We start from the raw sequence: 23263 nt of genomic DNA on the forward strand, positions 1-23263 counted from the left end.
GCTGCTGAGCTGAGCGGGGACAGATGAGGCAGGCAGGAATGACAGGCCCCCAGGGCATTAAGAGAATTAGCTGGTGTTCTGTGGGACCACTTCCATGGATGCACTGAAAAGGCAGCTCTCTGGGGAGAAAGGCAGACTCTTGACATTTACGGTGACTACATTTGGAAAGAAGGAAGAGGCAGGGCTGGAGTTGCCGTCTGGTCCCTAAGTCCTGTGCTGGTTAAAGGTCATGTGATTCAGGGGGATTATAGGCACTCCTGTTTCCTGACATTTGTGATCTGGAAAAAGCATTTCATTAGAAAGTCAGGAGATCCGGATCTCCTCTATAACCTTGAGCATGTTTCCTGGACAGGGGAAGAAGGGAATATTTATGAAGACATTTGTTGTGCAAGATAGTTATTACTTAACAACTTTGCATGCATTATCTCAGTTAGCCTTTTACCAACCCTATGAAGTAGGTATTTATACCTGCTTATAGCTGAGGGGCAGTAGACCGTTTGCAAAAACAGCCACAATCATACCCCACTCTTGGACACTCCCCTCCCACATTGACCCTGAGCTTGGCCTTGTGACTTGCTTTGACCAGTGGGTCAACAGCAAATGTGACAAATGCAGAGACTTGAAAATTGCTGGCACTTTGAGGTGTATCTGTTCTTTAAAAAAAATTTTTTTTTTAATGTTTACTTATTCTTGAGAGAGACAGACAGAGACAGAGTGTGAGTGGGGGAGGGTCAGAGAGAGAGGGAGACACAGAATCTGAAGCAGGCTCCAGGCTCCAAGCTGTCAGCACAGAGCCTGATGTAGGGCTCGAACTCACAAACTGTGAGGTCATGACTTGAGCCGAAGTTGGACACTTAACCGACTGAGCCACCCAGGTGCCCCTGGGGTTTGTCCGTTCTTGCTGTGCTTGCTGTGCTTCGGCCACTGTGTGAATAAGCCCCAGCTAGCTGCTGGATGATGAGAAACACATGGCCAAATCATTACCTGTGCCCCAGGTGACATGGAGTCAACCACCAGCGATGTAAATATGTCCATTCTAAATCATCCGGCCAAGTCACCCAGAAGACCACAAACACATGAATAAGCCCAGCACATATCAAATATCAGAGTAGAACAATGGTCCAGACAACCCACAGAATATTTTGGGAAATAGTCAATGTCTTTATTTTAAGTCAATAAATTTTTGACTGGTTTGTGACACAGCAGAGTTAACTGATACATGAGGGGACTGAGACTCAGAGGAGTTAAATGACAGGGAGAGTCACCCAGGGATAAATGAAGGCTCTTTCACCGTATTGTGCCTCTTTCTCAGACATCAAGTTCCTTATCCTTAAAATGAGGGTAACAAGGGGCACCTGGGTGGCTCAGTTGGTGAAGTGTCTGACTTTGGCTCAGGGCATGATCTCACGGTTCATGGGTTCGAGCCCCACGTTGGGCTCTGTGCTGACAGTTCAGAGCCTGGAGCCTGCTTCGGATTCTGTGTCTCCCTCTCTGCCTCTCCTGCGCTCACACTCTGTCTGTGTCTCTCTCTCTCAAACAGAAACAAACATTAAAAAAAAAAAAAATGAGGGTAACAGGTGAGGGCATCCTGCTCCCTTCTCCATGCTTGGAAGAGGTGAGAAAACTGTCCAAAAATTACACAAGTGCGACACAGATGTGAAACTTTTCATCTTCTACCACCTTCTGTTGTTCATACCTGAAATACATGGTTGGGGTCTCCCAGCACTGCCTATTTGGGGAATGTCTCTTGTGGGTCTCCCTTAGGCTATTTCCAGGATCTGTGAAGGCAATCCCTTTCCAACCCAAGTACTCGCTTTAGACCAGGGAGTACAGAGCGGCCTGCCTACCATCTGTCTTCTCCATCTTAGGGAACGCAGACTGTCAGTCTCTCAGGCACTCTTCATCCAGGAAGTCTGTAAAACTCGTTGGAGAGTCCTAAAAGGAAGGACAGGAAAGTGGAGTCTTATTACCTACAGCTAGAATAAGTATGGAGGCAACATAACACCAAAGATCTCCTATCCCTGCATTTCTCCCAGGGATACCCATGAGCTTCACACTCCCTCCTACAGTGTGTCCAATCCTGGGCATGACTTCACAGGATGTTAGCAATGGTTAACAACAAAGGAAGCATTTGGCCCAATCCGCTCTCTTGGCAGATGAAGAAACTGAGGCTCAGAAGTCAATTGCTCTCAGGGCTCCTGGGTGGCTCAGTCAGTTAACGAGTCTAACTCTTGATTTCGGCTCAAGTCATGATGTCACTGTTCATGAATTGTGAGCCCCATGTCAGGCTCTGCGCTGACAGCACGGAGTCTGCTTGGGGTCCTCTCCTTCTCTCTCTCTCAAAATAAATAAATAAATCAACAAACTTTAAAGTAGCTAATTGCTCTGTGCAGGACCTCTCAGCATTCTAGTGACAGAGCTGGAGCCAGACCCAGGGCTCTGACAACTATCACGGTGTTCCTTCCATAACATCAAAAGCTGTAATCAACCCCCCCCTCCGTTATGGTAAAAGAATTATAATCCATTTATTTTTAATACTGGAATCAGAGTATCTATAAATGATCCGTGACGTCCCAATCAGATTCAAAACAGGGGCGAGATCATTGCAAGTACTGAGTAGGAGCGGATACTTAGAAGTGATTTCTAACCACGGGCAGGACAAGGGAAGTTCAAGCTGGGTGGTCCAAAGACATCAGAAATTATTCAAGCAGAAAACTGTCCTGACTCTGAATTAGGATACCTTGAGGTTTAATCATAAATTCTCCCCAAAGTTTTAATCCATTCCCTGGACTCTTTCTTTGAATGGTAAACAACCTGGCGCCTACCCCCATTATAATAAATCACCTAGGAAAATTGTCTTTTTATGATTGTAACTCCACACACATCATAACAATGAATTATCTGTGACACCTCAGCAGTGGAAGCGGAGTTGTTTCAGGAATTCCAATGTGTTTGACAATGAATTCGAGACCAGAAAAGCATACCAGGGATGAGGGGAGGATTGAGGGAAACTGGGAGTGACAGATGGATGAGGGGTGGCCTCCAACAATCCAGGATGGAAAGAAGGTGAGCAAACAAGTAAACTGGAGAAGAGGGCTGGGAAATGTGAGGCCCACCAAATGAGAGGAAGTCTAAAGTTTGCCTGGAAGATTTTCATGTGTCCTCTTTTCTGTGAGCACTCCAAACTACCTTCCATGCAGCTGCCAGAGGGACCTTTCCCTGTAGAAGAGTGAGCCCTCTAGAAGGGCGGGCCGGGTTTCTATGTGCAGACACACTCTACAGAGGGAATGCTGACACGAAGTACCTCACCTACCTCGGGACGATAAGTACTTGAGTCTGGGGATGGTAGAGAGCTGGAGTAGAGAGAAACTGGGGATAAGAAGGGCAAGTGTCCTGCTAACCAGGCAGAAGGTGGAGAGACCTAGAAGGTTCTAACCTGGGGCAAGGGAGGGTCACCCTTGCTAGAAAGAAAAGGTTCTGAAATCACCTACGTGTCCATCAGCAGATGAAAGGATAAAGGAAGTGTGGTATATGGGCACCTGGCTGGCTCAGTCAGTTAAGTGTCCGACTCTTGGTTTCGGCTCAGGTCATGATCTCACAATTTGTGGGTTTGAGTCCCATGTCAGGTTCTGTGCTGACAGCTCAGAGCCTGGAGCCTGTGTCAGATTCTGTGTCTCCCTCTCTCTCTGCCCTTCCCCTGCTCAAGCTCTGTCTCTCTCTCTCTCTTTCCCAAAAATAAACATTAAAAATTAAAAAAAAATAATGAAGTGGTGTATACATACATACAATGACATATTGCTCAGCCGTGACAAAGAAGTAAGTCTTGGCCATTTGTGACAATTATGGATGGATCTTGAGGGCATTATGCTAAGTGAAATAGAGAAACACAAATACCATATGATCTCACTTGTTTGTGGAATCTAAAAAAACCTGATTCCATAGATACATAGAACAGATTGGTGGCTGTCAGAGGCAGGGTGGGGATGGTTGGTGAAATGGGTGACAGTGGTCAAAAGGTACAAATTTCTAGTTAGAAGATAAATACGTCATAGGGATATAATGTGCTGCATGGGGACTATAGTTAATAACACTGTACTGCGTATTTAGAAGTTGTTAAGAGAGTAGATCTTAAAACCTATCATTGTAAGTGTGATATATATATATATATCAATACACACACATATATATAATGGAATATTACTCAGCCATAAAAAAGAATGAAATCTTACCATTTGCAACAACATAGATAGGTCTAGAAGGTATTATGTTAGCTGAAATAAGTCAGTCAGAGAAAGACAAATACCATATAATTTCCCTAATATGTGGAATTTAAGAAAGAAAACAAAAACAAAGAAAACAAGAGACAAGGGCCACCTGGGTGGCTCAGTTGGTTAAGCATCTGACTCTTGATTGCGGCTCAGGTCATGATCTGATGGTTCATGAGTTTGAGCTTCACATCGGCCTCTGCACTGACAGCATGGAGCCTGCTTGGGATGCTCTCTCTCGCTCTCTCTCTCTGCCCCTCCCTTGCGCATGTGCACATATTCTCTATCTCTCTCAAAATAAATAAACTTAAGAAAATTTTTTAATAAAAAAAAAAAAACAAACAAAACCCAGACTCTTACCTATAGAGAACTGATGATTAAAGGAGGTGGGTGGGGAGATGGGTGAAATAGGTGAAGGGAATTAACAGTACACTTATGATAGCACTGAGTAATGTATAGAATGGTTGAATCAGAATATACACCTGAAACTGACATAATGCTGTGTGTTAACTATACAGGAATTTTTTTTTTAATGTTTATTTATTTTGAGAGAGAGAGAGAGAACAAGCAGGGGAGGGGCAGAGAGAGAAGGAGAGAGAGAATCCCAAGCAGGCTCCATACTGACAGTGCAGAGCCTAACGTGGGGCTCAATCCCATGAACCTGAGATCATGATCTGAGCTGAAATCAAGAGTCAGACGCTTACCCAATTTAGCCACCCAGGCACCCCTACTATGCAGGAATTTTTTAAAAGTTCTCATCATATTTCACATAGTTGTAGCTATGTAACTATGGTGTTACACAGTTTGTAACTATGGTTACGGTTAACGGATGTTAACTGGACTTATTGTAGAAGCCATTTAACAATAAATACAAATATCAAGTCCTGTTGTACACCTAAAACTAACACAATATTATGTCAGTTATGTTTCAATGATCTCAATTAAAAAACAAATATATATATTTTTAAATTTTTAAATTTAAATTAAAAAAATTTTTTTAACATTTTTATTTATTATTGAGAGACAGAGACAGAGCATGAGCAGGGGAGGGGCAGAGGGAGAGGGAGAGACAGAATCCAAAGCAGGTTCCAGGCTATGAGCTGTCAGCACAGAGCCCAACGCGGGGCTCAAACTCACAAACCGTGAGATCATGACCTGAGCCAAAGTCAGACGCTTAACCGACTGAGCCACCCAGGCGCCCCAATAAATATAATTTTTTTAAAAAAAGAAAGAAAAGAAAGGGTTTCTAGACAGAGGACACTGCCACTGATCTCAATGCCACAGGTCCACAGTCGGTGGGGGAGCCTCCCAGATGCTGGAGGGCAGGAAAGGCTTGGCAGCTGTGAGGTGAAGCCTAGGGAAGAAAGGGTGAGGACACAAACCCCAGGCATGGCCCCTCAGCCTGTCTCTCCATCATCATCATGGTTTCCCCCTCCTCCTTCCTTCTACCCCACAGCTTTACTGAGCAACAGGCAAGTGTCAGAGCACCTGACATGCTCGAATTATCTCATGCAGTCGTCACCATAGCCCCAAGGACATTATTATTATGGTCCCCACTTTTCAGATAGGGAGACTGAGGCTGAGAGGGTTTACAGGCCTGCCAAAGTCCCATAACAAGCAGGTGTTAGAACAGGATTTGCCCTCAAATCTAGCCAACTCCAGTCGTGTCCTGGGAACAGAAGTGATTTATAAACCTTTGCCCAGCCCTAATGCTGTGACCGATCCCTAGCTCTCTCTGTGAGGGGAGATGTTCCTGACTTGGATGCTTCTCTGCTTCTCTCACAAGTATGCACAAAACGCCTTCTGGACACGGATAAGGAGACCGTTCTCTTGTAAGGTCTCTTGGCCAAAGGTGTGTGTGATCTCCTTCTCTAGGACTGGACACCACACAACAAGGCTCCTCCTAAGCAAGAGGGGGCCACCTGGGTGCAGAAGGACCTTCAGCACAAACCCACCATCCTGTTGGAGAGTTCAGTCACACTCACCAGCTTTGGTTTGAGTTAGGATTCAGCCCTTGATGTATCAGATCCTAGGGTTTCAAATAATTATGCAGCACACATTAGATCAAATTTCACTAAAAAGAACTCTACGGAGACTTCTAATAGTTCTCTTAAACTTGAATTTTGCTAAAATTAATCATTCCAAGGTTACAGAAATCAAATGGAGCTGACACCCCAACACTCTGAAGAAGAGGGCATAGCAAGCTTGCACTCGAAAGGGCTAGACACAGGAAGGAAAGGAGAGAACTGTCATGCCCACATCATGCCGCTGCCGGCCTCCACCCACCCCGGACTTCTGTACTCGGCCCATCGTCCTTATGGTGGACATCTTAGATTTTAGCTGAGGGTGTAGATTTCATGTGGTTAGGTGAGTGGAATGGAAGAATAATTGCCGCATCAACGCATGCTACTTTGCAACACAACTGAATATGAAAATTAGCCTTGTTGGACAGAATTCCCCTTTCAAATGGAATTTTGCAACCTTCTAAAGCATTAACAATTCTGACATAAAGCGGTTTATTACTCGATGCCGTTAAGTTGTATCCTTGATATTCAGAACCTTATAATGCCTGGTCCTGTTATGTAACTTTTCATTTGTTTATGGCTTATCCCAGGATCAAGAATGCCCTCTCATTAGCTCATCACATTCTAGATGTTTCGAGTATATATAGCTGTATGTTTCGAGTGTTTCAAGTTTCAACTGTCTCTAGCTCTTCTCCCCTCCTATTCTACAAGCTTGTGAAGGTCAGAATTCCTGCAGGACTCATTTCTGTGCCCTTCACCCCCACCTCCACACCCTCACAACCTAACGTATGGTAGACACTCAGTTCATGGTATCCTCTCCAAGTTACAAATGAGGAATTGAAGGCCCAGTGAGGCTAAGTGGCCAATCCAAAGTTCCCAGTAAATTAGGGGTAGGACAGTTTGTGTCACTCCATCACTCCACACTGCCTCTCAAAGCCAGTGGGTAGTGAAGAGATGGAGACTGAGGCTGCCCGTTCAAAATTCACCACAGAGGCAGTCAGTCTGACAGTCCCTGTGTAACTACGAGGCCACATTAGACGAAACAGTCTGATTTCCCCTAGTCAGCCCGACTCCTGCCGTGTATACTTACACCTTCTCCCTACCCACATTTATTCCTTTTATGATGCCATTTACAGTCTCATTCCTAACCTCGAATCCAAATACAAAGAAACCTTCCTTTACTTAGTCCTGAAACTGAAACCTAGTTCTGCGCTTTTATTCTCTTCAAACCTCTCTTTATTCTGCAATCATAAAAATGCCGTATTTCATCCTAGGACAGGCCGCATGCCAAAATAAATAGCACCTTGGATTTCCTTGAAAAGAAACCTTGGCTCAAAGCACAGCCGTACTGCCACGATGATTCTTGGAGAATTCAACCTTACAAAGTCAAATATTTAGCAAGGTAGTGCACCAAACAGCAACCCTGTCAATCCCTGCACAATCACTTGCAAAGACAAAGCACTCTTTCCAAAAGAGGGAAAAAAAAATTACCCGTACCTCTTACGAATCCTGCCAAAAAGACGAGAGCTTCCTGTTTCCCCATTCCAGGGCCCCATGCCTTCAAGTGTAAATGTCCCCTGTGCTGAGAAGCAGGAGGCATCTGACAGTACTACTTAACATTGAGAGCGAGAGCACTGAAGCCCAAACACCCGGGGAGGTGAGATGCACTCCTAAAAAAGATTCTGCCTATGGAGTTCTCCAGCCAGCTCCCTTCCCGCCGACTCAGGAAACAAAGAGATAACTCATTCTCAATAAATGACACATTAACACAACCTCATTAACTCCGGTCTCACATTTTTCGGCAAGTGTCTGTCATTTTTCCCTGCAATGCAGCAGCTGAATCTGGAGCTTCGGGAAGAGAAAATTGTCGGGAGGAAAGCTGTAACCACATTACCTTCCCCTGGCATCCTCCCCTTGCCATAACCTGGAGCGAGAGAAGTCGTCTCCCTGCGGAAAGCGAGGTTCTGGCTGCTGGACCAGAGCTGATGGCTCATGAGTTCAGCACAGCAGCACTGGCTTCCCAGCTGTTAAAGGATTTGGTCAGGTGATCCGTGACCTTGCTGGAAAAGCAAATACTGACTTCCTTTTCACTCCCGGGAAGAGGGGAGCAGGGTCAGGCAGGAATTCAATGCTCAATAAGCTGATACCCGATCTTGCAGAAAGAGGAAAGCTCCAATCCTTCAACTGCAAAGTTAGTTCCCAGAGCTGCGGCCACATCTAAAGACTCGGAAGCAGCACACGCCTTCCTCCTCTGACTGCCCCGACTGTAAGCGCTTCTCTGAGGGGTCATAATTAATTATGCTTTCCTTCTCTCTTCCTGCAGCTTGGGTGGCTCATTAATAAAATTGTTCCTAATGAGGACACAGGGATTGTCCTTAGGAGCTGAAACCGTCCAGTGGTGCATCTCTTTCTTCTAAGCTCTGCTTTAGAAACTTCCTCCCCCCCCCCCCCACCTCCTGGGGTCCCACAACCATACAAAGCTTCTGCAAGCAATCCCTAGACTGCCAGCTGCCTGGATCTGTGACTCGAAGTCTACTGGGGCAGAGCAGGAAGATATGATGATCAGTGAGATCCCAGGACCAGACTGGCAGCTTCTGCTTCCTGCCACTCTACCAGTCTGATGCCCCAGGACCAAAATGCATCCTATTCTGGCAGAAAGAGAAAGGAAAATACCTACTATAAGGATCCAGCTCCGGGCAGGGCTTCTAACTGCGGCACGGACCAGTGAGTTCAGAAGGGCAGGCTCAGGAGCCCGGGAGAAGGCAGCTGTGGAGGAGGACGGTCTCAGAGTGTCCCAGGCAGGTGCTGTGAAGAGTCTCAGCCAGCCCACTGCAGCCACAGCTCTTTGGAGCAGAGGCAGGTGTGAGGCTCAGGCTCAGGGGCTCCACGCTCTCCAAATCCAGCACCACTACTGGACCTGAAGGAGACACAGTGGGGTAGGTGTCAAAAGGAGCCAGGCGAGCATCTGGGCTCCTGTATGCAGGCTTAGCAAAAAGATTATGGGGACCTTATCCCCTTTACCTTCTGTGCGCCCTAGCCACATGAGTGTGTACTAGGAAATGAAGCTCTGTCGGTAAGACATGTCAAAGCAGCTCTGACCTTCACAGACACTGCCTGTCGAGATGCGCTTCAAAGACCAGGGCAGATTCCTGTCTAACCCACGCTAAAATTGATGCCAGAGCTGAGTGTCACCCTGAAATGCTGCCTGAATCCAGCCCAATACACTTGGAAAGCACTAAACATTCTGAATCCCATTTATCCTCAAACTAGCTTGAGGCAGCCAGATGGGATGAGCATCCCCATTGTACAGGCGAAGAAAATGAGACAGACATGGAAGTGACTTCTCTTGGCTCACCTCGGAGTGAATCCGGATTAAAATGAATATTTTGGGGGTGGAATTCTGTGTTTTTCCTACTACACTGGATCACGCTCCTTATTTTCCTTACTTGCTTTGTATTCTAGAGCATCTTGTTCAAGAGGAAGGTTAAGAGACTTATGGAAGGGCACAGGTGGATGTGATGGACAAGGCTGTGGAACACCAGCATTCACCTTTCTCAACTGCTGAAAGGATTTCTGTGTTAACTGAGTACACAGACCAAACCATCAGAATAAAAACAAAGTCAGAAATATGCCTTGAACTCTGAGGTCACATGGAAAAATATACTAAGGAGCAAACAGCCTCTTTGATAGATTAAAATGATCATTGATTGGGGCGCCTGCGTGGCTCAGTTGGTTGAGCGTCCAACTCTTGATTTTGGCTCAGGTCATGATCTCATGGTTCATGAGTTCAAGCCCCACATCAGGCTCTGTACTGACAGCATGGAGCCTGTTTGGGATCCTCGATCTTCCTCTCTCTCTGCCCCTCCCCTGATTGCTCTGTCTCTCAAAATAAACAAATAAACATTAAAAAAATGATCATTGACCATCCTCTCCAAATTGGCCAGAGAATGGCTAGAGGCACATGCCATTTCAGCAGGACAGAGTGAAAAACAAAAAGCTCTGTATTTCACTGGGTCCCACGACTTTCCAGCCACCCATTCTTCCCCTCTGATTCATCTATGTGTTGGATATATAAGCATTCGTATTTTCTCTCCCAGGGAGAAATTCTTCCTTATCCAGTATGGAGATGAGAGGCTTATTTCCAGACCTGTACTTTTCTTTCAAGATCCACCATTCTACCCGGACCACTGGCCAGTCCCTGCCTATCCACCAAGCTCCACTCAGCATCCCCTGAAGAGCAGTGGCTATCCTTCCTGCTTCCACTGTTCCTGTCTGCTTTCTACCGCAGCCTGTATCACCTGAATTCTAATTGCTGCTTCTGCGTTAGTGTCCCTGACCAACATCACAGGCTAGAGGCCATGTCAGGTTTGTGAAACTGAACTTATCCACAATACTGACCATTCTAAACACAGGTGGGGGTGCCTGGGTGGCTCAGTTGGTTGAGTGTCCGACTTCGGCTCAGGTCATGATCCTGCAGGTCGTGAGTTTGAGCCCTGCATCGGGTTCTGTGCTGACAGCTTGGAGCCTGGAGCCTACTTCGGATTCTGCGTCTCCCTCTCTTTCTGCCCCTCCCCTTGCTCACACTCTGTCTCTCTCAAAAATAAATAAACATTAAAAAAATTTTAATAAAAAAATAAAAAATAAACACAGGTGACCCCTCCAGATACTCCCTTCAGTACCAAGGCAGCATTTCTGCTTCTCTAGCTGACTCCAAGCTTCTTACCAGATTAAAAAAGATGGCAGAGGGGCACCTGTGTGGCTCAGTCGGTTAAGCGTCCGAGTCTTGATTTTGGTTCAGGTCATGATCTCATGGTTTGTGAGATTGAGCCCCACATCAGGCTCTGTGCTGACAGTGTGCATACAGAGCCTGCTTGGGATTCTCTATTCCTCTCTCTCTGCCCCTCCCCTGCTCACATGTGCACTCTCTCTCTCTCAAAATAAATGTTAAAAAAAAAAAAAAAAAAACCTTTAAAAAGACGGCAGACTGAGGGAAGGAAATACTAGGCCCCCAGCAGTGCCACTGCTTGGCTCAGATGCCAGGACAGAAGACCCACAGGAAAAGACACATACTCCGAATCTAGTTTCTTCTTCTTCAGACCTCTTTCTGGAGACAAGGAGCCCTTTCATTTCTCTGGCCTCCACGTGAGATGCTGGGACAGACACTGTGCTGACCGCCATGTCTCTAAGAGGAGGAGAGATTCTTGTCTTTTATGCCTTTCTAACTTGCCCACTTTGCTCATTTCACTCCAGAGTCAGGCAGGGAGGTGAGCAGAACCAGGGTCGTTACCCTCCATTGTCCAGATGAGGACACAAAGCTCATTCCCCAGGTTACAAAGCTAACAAAAGGCAAAGCCTCGACTCAAACCCAGATTTTCTGTCTCGCAGTCTAACAGCCTGATGGAAGCTTCAGTGCTGCTTCTGTCCACGCAGAGGGTGACTTCGCATTTAGGGAAGGTCTTCATGGGAAAGCCCCACAACTCTCTAGGGGGTTGTGCTTCTTTGGGGAGGCCCCCCTCCAGGGCCTCTGGGCCATGGGATACCGGCATGCCCCCACCCCTATGCCTCACCCAGACATAGGTCTTAAGATCAGTAGCCAACTTTATGTTCCCACCAAGCCATCCAGAGAATCCCCCACACCAAACACATTTATCCACAAGAATTTTTCTGGCAAGAATCATTTGGCTGAGGGGAGACTGACTCCTTTTGCAGTTTAGAAACATCCAACTTCTATGGCCTAGGTCCTGTCTGCCCCATGATGGGAAAAGAGTGGACTCTCCCCGTGAGGCAAGATGGACATGTAGGCAAAAAGAAAAGGAGATGAAACTATCTTAAGAATGTGCCTTTTATCTAAGAAGTCCCTTAGGCTTTTGCACTTTGCTCAGGAAGGTCAGCTACTTGGCAGCCTGTGTGATGACAGGGGCCGAGTTGGAGCATACTGGTTAGGTACACATGCTGGTGAAACAGCCTCTCTGAGCATGTGGGTTCTGACCATGGCCACTCTGATGGAACACAACTTAAACGGATGGAGAAAGAAATCATGCCGGTGAGACCTGCGGGTGCAGCTGTCCGGGGGAATCAGTGGTTGTAAAGACTGACCCTTTGAAGCGGAGGAGAATTTCTCAGGAAGGGAACAGTGCCAATTTCGAGGAGAGAGGAGTCTTCACTAACCAGTGAGAAACGTTCCCTAGAGAAAATGGAAGGCATTGGGGCCACAGGGAAAAGACCCTCCCGGAATGCTCTCAGTCCTTCACCCAAACGCACTGTAAAATCAAGACACCAAGAGACAAATGAGGAAAAGTCACGAGCAGGCAATTCAGAAAAGAAGTAGTACTCACGGCTAATATTCGAAAGATGTTTAACCACATGAATTAAAAAGGAGCAAGATAACATCAAAATGCCATACTCTTTGTTTACCCTACACTGTGCCAGGCACCGTAGGTCCATTCCAAACACCATCCAATTTAATTTTCACAATAACCCTATAAGGTGGTACTGTTATTTCCATTGTCCGAGGCTCAGGGCAGTTCGTTGCCCAGGTACCAAGACTATCTGCACCAAGATTCAAATTCAGTTTATGCACCGCTGTTAACCATGGTATGACAACGACTTACAAGTTAGGGGAAAAAACTGTTTTTTTGGTTTTGTTTTTTTTTTCCCAATATATGAAATTTATTGTCAAATTGGTTTCCATACAACACCCAGTGCTCATCCCAAAAGGTGCCCTCCTCAATACCTATCACCCACCCTCCCCTCCCTCCCACCCCCCATCAACCCTCAGTTTTTTCTCAGTTTTTAACAGTCTCTTATGCTTTGGCTCTCTCCCACTCTAACCTCTTTTTTTTTTTTTCCTTCCCCTCCCCCATGGGTTTCTGTTAAGTTTCTCAGGATCCACATAAGAGTGAAAACATATGATATCTATCTTTCTCTGTATGGCTTATTTCACTTAGCACCACACTCTCCAGTTCCACCCACGTTGCTACAAAGGGCCATATTTCGTTCTTTCTCATTGCCACGTAGTATTCCATTGTGTATATAAACCACAATTTCTTTATCCATTCATCAGTTGATGGACATTTAGGCTCTTTCCACAATTTGGCTATTGTTGAGAGTGCTGCTATAAACATTGGGGTACAAGTGCCCCTATGCATCAGTACTCCTGTATCCCTTGGGTAAATTCCTAGCAGTGCTATTGCTGGGTCATAGGGTAGGGAAAAAACTGTTTTTAAAGAAAGATCGTCGGGGTGGTGGTGCAGTTGGCTGAGTGTCTGACTCTTGATCACGGCTCAGGTCTGATCTCACGGTTTTGTGAGTTTGAGCCCCACATCGGGCTCTGTGCTGATGGTGTGAGGTCTGCTTGAGATTCTGTCTCTCCTTCTGTCTGCCGCTCCCCAGCTTGTGCTCTCTCTCTCTCTCCAAAAAAATAAATAAACTTTAAAAAAATTTTAAAAAGAAAGAAAGAGCGTCAGTGTTGGTAAGCATGTGATGAGAAGGGGACACGCCTCCCTGGAAGATGGCAGCAGTCGGGGCAGCTGCAACCACACAGGAGCCGCGCCTCCGACACCTGCCGGCATCTCCCACTACGCTGTCCACCTGTTCCATGGCGCTGGCTTAGTGTGTGCACACGCATAGCAACTTCCAAATCAAATACAGCCAGATAAAACGATGAAGTAAGAAGATGAAAGTGACATGAGATTTCTTTTCGTGGTATAAAAAAAAATCACTATTATGATATATTCTTAGAAAATAAAAAAAAATCATTTGTGGGGAAAAAAGGGGGGAAACCATCATTATCCTACCATCTCGATAAAAACTATTTCATGTCCAACTACTTTGCATATCCTAACATAATTTTATTTTAATATTTATTTATTTTTGAGAGAGACAGAAGGCGAGCAGGGGAGGTGCGGAGAGAGACAAGAGACACAGAATCCAAAGCAGGCTCCAGGCTCTGAGCGGTCAGCACAGAGCCCAAGGCAGGGCTCGAACTCAGGAAGTGGGAGATCATGACCTGAGCTGAAGTTGGATGCTTAACCCACTGAACTACCCTGGCACCCTGTGTATCTTAACATAATAAAAAAGCAAGTTCTATGGTGGTTAAGAGTCTGGGCTCCAAGTCAAGAAGCCATGGCTAGAATCCCAGGTCCGCCACTCCCTGTGTAACCTTGAACACATGGCTTAACCTCTCTGTGCCTTAGCTGCCTCACTTGTAAAAAAAAGGAATAGTAATATACCCTACATGTCATGGAGGATTAAAGATGATGATATAGGTTAACCACTTAGAACACAGACTGGTAAATATGTTAGCTATTAACATTATAGTATAAATTCAAGTGTGAATTCAATTTTATATTTAAAATTCTATCACCTAACCTTTTAAAAAATACAGTCATACCTGTTTTATAACAATTACTGTAAATGGCTGTGCAAAATTCCCTTGACTTAGGCCTTATTTTCCAAACTCACTCCCTCCTGGAGGTCATTCCACGTCATCTTTAGCTCTCTCGTAGGTGCTTCCAGATCAGGCAGCCTGTCAGGCAGGCCTCAGGGCAGGTCTCCAGGAAGACCCCAATTCCAGGTGGCTGGAACCCAGTTGACACATATGATGATGAATGGTTAAGAGCACAGGCTTTGAGGTAAGACAGACCAGGTTTAAATCCTGGCCATGTGACCTTGAGCAAATTTTCCTATTCAGCTCAGTCCATGGTTGTGAGGACCGTGTGAGATACGTATGTAAAGTGCTTGTACCAATGCTCTGTATATAATAAACAATCAATAAATGTTAGCTAGGATTACTTTGTAAACCCACAATGTTTTAAGTGAGGGAAGGGCACAGATTGTGTTTGATTTATTAATCACCCTATTCCTAACAGTGGATATGATAGGAACTCAACTAACACGCGAATAAATGGATGGATCATAGAAACTGTCAGAGCTGGAAAGGATTTTTCTTAAACAGCTTTATTTGTTATGTAATCTACATACCGTATAATTTACTCATATACATTGGGCAATTCAACAATTGTGGTATACTCAGAATTATGCAAACATTGCCACAACCTGATTTTTAAAATTGTGCTAAAATACATATACATAAGATAAAATTTACCATTTTAACCATTTGCAAATGTAGAATTCAATGGCGTTAAATACATTCACAATGTTCTGTCACCATCACCACTATGCCCCCAATTTTTTATCTTCTTCATAAACTCTGTAACCCACTAAACAATAACTCCCCACTCCCTCTTGCCCTGGTAACATCTACTTTCTGTCTCTATGAATTTGCCTATTCTAGGTACCTCATATATATGGGATCATACAATATTTGTCCTTCTGTGTCTGGTTTCTTTCATTTAGCATGTTTCCAGGGTCCATCCAAGGTTTAGCATATATCAAAATTTCATTTCTTTTTATGGTTGAATATTATTCCATTGTATATAGGTAGCATATTTTGTGTATCCGTTCTTCCATCAACTGACACTTGGGTTGCTTCCATCTTTTGGCTGTTGTGAATAATGCTTCTATGGACACTGGTATACAAATGTATGTTTAAGTCCCTGCTTTCCTGTAAGAATGAAACTGCTGGGTCATATGGTAATTCTATTTTTAATATTTTGAAGAACCACCAAACTGTTTTCTAAGGAAGCTGCACCATTTTACATTCCTACCAACAATGCATAAAGGTTCCAATTTCTCCATATCTTCACCAACATTTGTGGGGTTTTTTTTTTGTTTTGTTTTCCATTAAAAAAAAAGTTATTACAGCCATCCTAGTAAGTTTAGTAGGTGTGACGTGTTATCTCCTTGTGGTTTTGGTTTTCATTTCCCTACTGATGATGATTGTTGAGCATCTTTTTTATGTGCTTCTTGGCCATTGGTATACCTTCTTTACAGAAATGTCTATTCAAGTCCTTTGCCCATTTTGAATTGGCAAAATTGTTTGTTTTTTGTCATTGTTGAGTGGTAAAAGTTCTTTCTGGATATTAACAACTTATCAACTATGTGATTTGCATGTATTTTCTCCCATTCTGTAGGGTGTCTTTTTGCTTTCTTGATATTGTCCTTTGATGTACAAAGGTTATTGATTTTGATGAAGTCGGATTTGTCTATATTTTCTGTGCTTTGGTATCATACCCATGAAATTGTTGCCAAATTCACTGTCATGAAGATTTTCCTCAATGTTTTCTTCTACAAGTTTTAGTTTTAGCTTTTAAGTTTAGGACTTTGATCTACTTTGAGGTCAGTTTTCTTTGTGGTTTAAGATTAAGGTCTGGCTTTATTCTTTTACTTATGAACATTCAGTTTTCCTAGCACCAGTTGTTGAAAAGACCACAATCTCATTTTAGAACATTTTCATCACCCCAAAAAGAAAAGAAACCCCATACGTGGGGTTTCATTTTTATAAGGAGCTAGAAACATAAGTGAGTTATTGAGAGTTAATAAGCCTTGGCATTCATAAACAAAAATTAGTTCACTACAAGACTTTCCCGAGAACATTAATTCTCTGTTCCACAAAGAAGTGTGACCTCCAGCCATCACAGAATAGCACTGCCAAACTCCCATGTATGCACACAGGCCAACAGCTGAAATTCCCGCAATTCTCAGGAGGGTGCTTTGTTGTTAATACAGAAGATATTTGTTGCTTTTTTGGGCTAGCCAGCACTTTGTGAACACCCTTCCTATGCTTGGGTTATTTCCTTCCTTAAGAGTCGCACCTCCCCAAGGCTGCAACCAGAATTTGCAGTGCCAGACTCCTTTATAGTTAGGACTCAGTCATGGGACCTGCGCTCAGCAGGTAGAGAGGCACGCAGGCCAGACCTCAGGTTGGAAGAAAGTGCCCTGGAAAAGGAAGGGCTGCAGGCAAGTGATTCTGGAGAGTGTGGTGGAGTGACTCAACATCTTTTAATACATTCCTCTTCTACATAAGCTCTCCATAAGCCTGGTTCTGTTGTTTGTTTGCAACTATGACCCTTGACTGCTACAATGCAGCGTCAGCATTGGTTTGGGTTTTAATTGCTTTCTTTTCTGTTAATTTATATTGCTTGTAGATTGCTTTCTGGAGTTTCTTTTTTGTTTGTTTGGGTTTTTTTTCAAATGTTTATTTTGAGAGAGAGGGAGACAGAGTGTGGGTAAGGGGCAGAGAGAGAGAGGGAGAGAGAGAATCCCAAGCAGGCTCCACACTGTCAGTGTAGAGCCTGATGCGGGGCTGGAACCCATGAACCATGAGATCGTGACCTGGGTTGAAATCAAGAGTCGGACGCTTAACCGACAGAGGCACCCAAACCCTACTTTCTGGAGTTTCAGTTGATTGTTTTGTCCTGAGTATTTGCTGCATGACCATGTTGATTACTTTTCTCTTCCCCTTTCATCCTTTGTTATTACAGATTCTTTCCCATTGGAAAGTAGGAGCCAGTGGGCTCAGTGAGCCACAAGGTTTTTTGCTTAGTCAGGTTGGGCCACAGTCAAAAGAGCTTGGGAACCACCATTTGGAGTAAACCAAGGAATTCAACCTCACCTCCTCCCTCCTGGGTCACCTCAGTGAAAGCGTCTCCAGGGTAGGCACAGATACACCCTCCAGCACCCACCCTCTCTGGGCGGCCCCCACTCTCAGCATCATTGTCCCTGGTCAGAATCCAGCGGAAACCTTCACAGACTTCTGCCTGGCTGCAGAACATGGGTCGCAGGTGCAGACACTTTAGGGCTTGCGTGGGCTGTGGCATCTGCCTTCTGGGTTGGGAGGAAGATTTATCTTGGCACAGCCTGCACATTCAAGAAAGTCAGTTAAACCAAACTGAGCCTGATAAGTAATCTCCAGACACCTGGGTGGAACCAGTGATGTTTCCAGATTTTTCAGGCAAGTTGAAAGACTTTTTATTATTTCACAAGACCCCGCCTGCCCCTCTAGCAGGCACAGTGTAAGGAAAAGCAGGCGTATGTGATGGGGGTCAGACAAGGATGAGCATCCAGCTTCAGTGGCATACAGCTGGATAAAGGTTGGGCATCATCAGACATGAACCAGAGAGAGGCAATGACAGAAACTTCTATCATCTTCAACTTGTCCTTGAAGAAGATGGGATTTATTGCCAGTGCATCATCAGCGGTACAAAGAAAGGTCATATACTGTTCTGGTTTGGGTTTTGTTTTGTTTTGTTTTGTTTTAATGTGGATAAAGTCAGTAAAAAAAAGTGTGTCCAAAATTCACATCCCATATTTGTTATCACCCCACTGCAGCTCAAAGATGAAACAAAATGGTTGGGCATTTGGAGCACAGCACAGGCAGACTTGTTTATTAACTCTAACAACAAACACAATAAAGATCCAGCTCAATTATGGGGCCTTTTTTAAGGCAAGGTCCCTCTTTCATGCTTCTAGGTCTGCTTTAGGGCGCCTAGGGCCTTGCAGATGGCAGGTGCTAAATCCCTCCTGCTGATCGTCTACAGCTGGGAGCAGAGAAACAAAAAGGACCTGGGACATCATCTTTCATTTACCAATGAGGAAACAGGTTCATTGACTTGTCCACACCACACAGCAGGGTGAAGGTCAGATTCTATTTTCTAGACTCCTGATCGAGTGCTTTCCTTTATAAACCTCATGCCGAAGGCAGTGGTCTGCAGTGTGGTATTGGAGGCTATCAAACGAATGGTTTCTTTAAAAACGATGTGGCTGGGGGCACCTGGGTGGCGCAGTCAGTTAAGCGTCTGACTTCAGCCAGGTCACGATCTCGCGGTCCGTGAGTTCGAGCCCCGCGTCGGGCTCGATCTCGCGGTCCGTGAGTTCGAGCCCCGCGTCGGGCTCTGGGCTGATGGCTCGGAGCCTGGAGCCTGTTTCCGATTCTGTGTCTCCCTCTCTCTGCCCCTCCCCCGTTCATGCTCTGTCTCTCTCTGTCGCAAAAATAAATAAACGTTGAAAAAAAAAAATTTTAAAAACGATGTGGCTGGCGGTCCCCAGTTTAAACATGGGATAATGGCATTATTGTGGTGAAGAGTGCCAGAGAGCAGGTGCTAAATCCTATTGGTGACCTTTGCTTGCAGCCTCTGGCTACAGGAAAAGTATGATGCTTAATGACAGAACAGTCACCAACACCTATTAAGCACTTCCTCTGAATGAGTCCTCTACTCGTCCACACTCAGCACTGGAACAGCACTGTCATGACTCCCCCATAAACCTGGTAAAGATGGCCACCTCATGGCTCAGCCTCAGCTCAATGGTTGTGTTCAATGAAACAACAGTTAAGCAGGAAAAAATGAATTGGAGGCAGTCCAAACCTTCACTGCAGTCTCTAGAGAAAACACCAAAGGGGAAGTGCATTCTTAGCACAAGACAAAGTCTTAAAATTTTCCTTTCCTGTCTCTCCTATTCTCATTATCTACTTCCAGCAAAGCAACTGCTCCAGCAGCCGGGTGCTCTGTTTCCCATCATCTCATACCTGAACTCTTCCACCTGGCTCATCAGCTCATTCACCTCCCTCACCTCTGGGCTCTACTTACCCATCCTCTGCCAGTCTCTCTCTCCCCTCATCACCAGGAATCCCAATATTGGCTCCATTTGTCCAGTGCTTTCTCATCACTGGGTGACCCCAATCTGTATAATTGGGGCAAGAGCCAAGAAAACTGTGCCAGAAATTTTCTTAGAAGGGAATTACTTGAAGTCTCCACAGGCAAAGAAGTTTTGAATACTCAACACGTTTATATGTTTTAGTCCCTGTCACACCCATTTTACAGATTAGAAAACTGAGGCATCGTCATTATCATGAATAATTATACTGTTATTATTATAAATAATAACTTATTAGTCAGACATTATCTGATATTGTACAAATGATCACTTATTTAATTTCACATTGACCATACGACATAGGTGCTCTTATATCCTTTTCACAGATGATGGGTTCAGGGCACAAAGCTAGTAAATGGCAGCCCTGGAACTCAGATTGAAGTGTGTCTGACCACGCTCTTGATCACAGTGTTCTCTAGCTTAAAGACTCTAGTTCTGTGACTATCTACGAAACAAGTTGCCAGTTGTGCTTAAATACAAAAGGAAGGAACCAGATAGAAAGATTTAGGCAAGTGAAAGAATCTTAGCATTAAATTGCATCACCAGCCATGCTCCTTAAGTATCACATGATTATGAAAATATAAACAACATTATTTGGCATGCAGTAGGTCTATAAATAAGATAAATTTGTTTGCAAAGGAATAAGCTGGGAAATGCAGTGACTTTCTAATTAACTTAAAATTATTTAATCAATACAACACACTTACTCTTCAAATAATCTTTGAAGGCTCTGAAGAGTCTTGAGGTGTTTAATTGCTTTTTAACCAGATAGCAATGGTCAAGTTACACCAATACAAGTTTCAGAGCAAATGCTCTGCAGATCTAGCCTTCTGTCAAAATTTATATTAGAAACACATATTGTCAGGCCAGATACAAGGGTTTTAAGTTACAAATTAAATTTGCTTCTCTGTTCTTCACCTAGGCATGGTGAAGGGAGGAGGGGTGGGGCACTGCAGTGGCTGGTGCAGGAATCCATGGGTCCTGCCTGGTATAACTTGGGGGAGAGATGCACCTCTCTGCCAGTGGGCCAGTTTCCCCCAAAGTAGGGGGATGCTACCATCGGTGACTGAGGACTCAGTCCAGCCCAGATTTCCCCCAATGGCTCCAGCAGCTATAAATCACGAGCCATCTGATGCTAAGGCCTGAGCCAGGAGTTTGCCAGGATCCCACTCAAATCCACTATACCTACTCAGAGGGACCCCTGAAGTGAAAATAATAAATAGGAATGGAACAAACAGTAGATACAAAATCAGAACCGCTGGGGCAGGAATCTCTGTTTTAGCAAGCCCTCCATGTGATTTTTATGTGTGCTAGAGTTGAAAAGTCCTGACCTAACCTACTTTAAAAAACATTTTGTGAACTATAGTTCAGTGCATCTCAAACTGTATTGTGCATATACACCTCCTGCAGATCTCATCCAATGCAGATGCTGATTCAGTAGGTGTGGGGTGGGGCCTGAGAATCTGCATTTCCAACAACTTCTCAGGAGATGCTGATGAGGCTGGTTCCAGAACCAAGAAGCCAGGCACATGATGGGTGTCTGTGGTTGAGAAGAGATGGGAGTGGGGGAGTCCAACAGACCTTGGCACGATTCCCAGCTCCCATGCTCATAAAGATTTGTGACCTTGGCCATGTCACTCTACCTCTTTGAGCCACTTTCCTTGAGCTTTGAAAGGGTATAAAATAGTACCATCTACTTTATAAGGCTGTTCAGATGGCAACATGCCTATACCTAACAGAGCACTTGGCATGTAGAAAACACTCAAACAGAAGCTGTGGTTGCTGTTATTTCTGAGGGAAGGAAGCAACTAGTAAGTGCTCAATAATTGTTCTTTGTTATTATTTATCGAGAGTCGCCTATGGTATTGTAGGCAGTGTGTCAAGTGGTACTCTACTGTCTTTTCCTTCTCCCAAAGACTCTGTGTATCTGTGTACAACGTCAGGTATTATTTGTTCTGGTTTGCAGATTGGGAAGCCAAAGCCCAGATAGCTTAGTAACTTGGTCCAAGTCACAAAGAAAGTGAATGGTAGAGCTAGGGTTGAATGTGGGTCTTCCTGCCTAAGTTTCTAACTGCCCAGACTGAGGCATGGCTCTGTCCACACTTGTCTGCAAGGGCTGAGTCAAGGGAAGGGTGGCAGGCTGTAACTTAGGTCTCGGCAAGGAGGTACAATACAGGTCTGGTTGCAGAGGCAGAGAACAGGCATGGGCAAATGGAGTCCTTGAAGTTGGAATGCCGACCAGCAGAGGGACATCAGGCCTGACAGAAGGAGTGGGGCTGTGTTCCACAAGGATATGGACACATAGCAATCAGGAATAGAATCTAAAAGGGATGAGAAGGGATGCCTCAGTAGCTCATTCGGTTGACCATCCGACTCTTGATTTCAGCTCAGGTCATGATCTAGAGTTGTGGGATCAAGCCCTGAGCTGGGCTCTGCACTGAGCATAGAGCCTGCTTAAGATTCTCTCTCTCTCTCTCTCTCTCTCTCTCTCTCTCTCTCTCTCTGCCTTTGCCCCTCCCCCCTGCTCATGCTCTCTCTCTCTCTCTCTCTCCAAATAAAAATTAATTAATTAATTAATTAATTAGAAGGATAAGGATTGGCTCCCTGGTGCCTCGTATAAACTGACCCATAGCAGTGCTTCTTAAAGATAGAGTAATTGAATGAATGAACCGATGGAGTAACAGATTCATTAATATTTTCAAAGCAGCAACTGATTTGAAATTGGTGGGCAGGATGTGTTGGAGTGGGAGAGAAATTTTCACTTCTGGACTTTCCTTCTTTAAAAAGAGAGCAGTTTAAAATAGAAGAACAACAGGAATATTTCCCTTGGAGCCCAGCCAGACCACACAATGCCTCCTTTTCTTCCCAGACCAGAAGGCATTTGGGGCCCAGCCCCTCAGCGGGTGTGTGCAGCACGGAGCCTGCCCAGCATACTTACCCACTTGTGCTCTGGAGCCCAGAACCCCCTGCCTGCCAAGCCCAACACAAATGCCTCCTTCACCACAGCCCTCTGCCACGTGTGGTTTCCACCGCTGTTTCTAAAATCCCCCCTCCAGGGCCAAAGTGAGGCCCTTTTGGCTGAGTCTCCCCACTACTGTGTGGAGACAAGAGACAGTGATGCTTTCTCAATCATCCTGCTTCTCGGGGCCCCAAGGCATGAAATGAAAGAGCCCAGCAGCTTGAGGGAAGCAAGGGGAGCCTTTCCTGTTCAAAGATCAGCCTCTACAGATGGTGTTCAGTCAGCCAATAATGAGAAATCATTGTTCAGGCACAGGGCTAGGTTCTGGGGATTCACAAGTGGATAAGACAGGGAATAAAGATCCCTTAAGGAACTCACATTCCAAAATGGGAGGCAGAGTGCAGCACCTGGGTGGCTCAGTCGGCTAAGTGTCTGACTTTGGCTCAGGTCATGGTCTCGTA

The 23263-nt window shown here is 44.9% G+C and overlaps 1 protein-coding gene across 7 annotated transcripts in view; it reads right to left on the reverse strand.

Moving 5' to 3' along the window:
• Positions 1-23263, reverse strand: part of KANK4 (KN motif and ankyrin repeat domains 4) — a 73247-nt gene that overhangs the window by 29455 nt on the left and 20529 nt on the right. The window contains exons 2-3 of one of the 7 annotated variants that reach the window (XM_040470446.1): positions 8967-9206; positions 1848-1935 (exon numbers count right to left, since the gene is read on the reverse strand). In XM_040470446.1, the coding sequence (XP_040326380.1) occupies positions 1848-1863 (16 nt within the window). In that variant the 5' untranslated portion in view covers positions 1864-1935; positions 8967-9206. Of the gene's footprint in view, positions 1-1847; positions 1936-8183; positions 8305-8514; positions 8526-8962; positions 9207-23263 lie in introns of those variants that run through there. The other 6 variants (XM_040470443.1, XM_040470447.1, XM_040470445.1 and 3 more) reach the window with 6 other exon arrangements.

The sequence above is a fragment of the Herpailurus yagouaroundi genome, unplaced genomic scaffold (assembly GCF_014898765.1).
Source record: "Herpailurus yagouaroundi ecotype Mexico unplaced genomic scaffold, PumYag 77, whole genome shotgun sequence".
Classification (NCBI taxonomy): domain Eukaryota; kingdom Metazoa; phylum Chordata; class Mammalia; order Carnivora; family Felidae; genus Herpailurus; species Herpailurus yagouaroundi.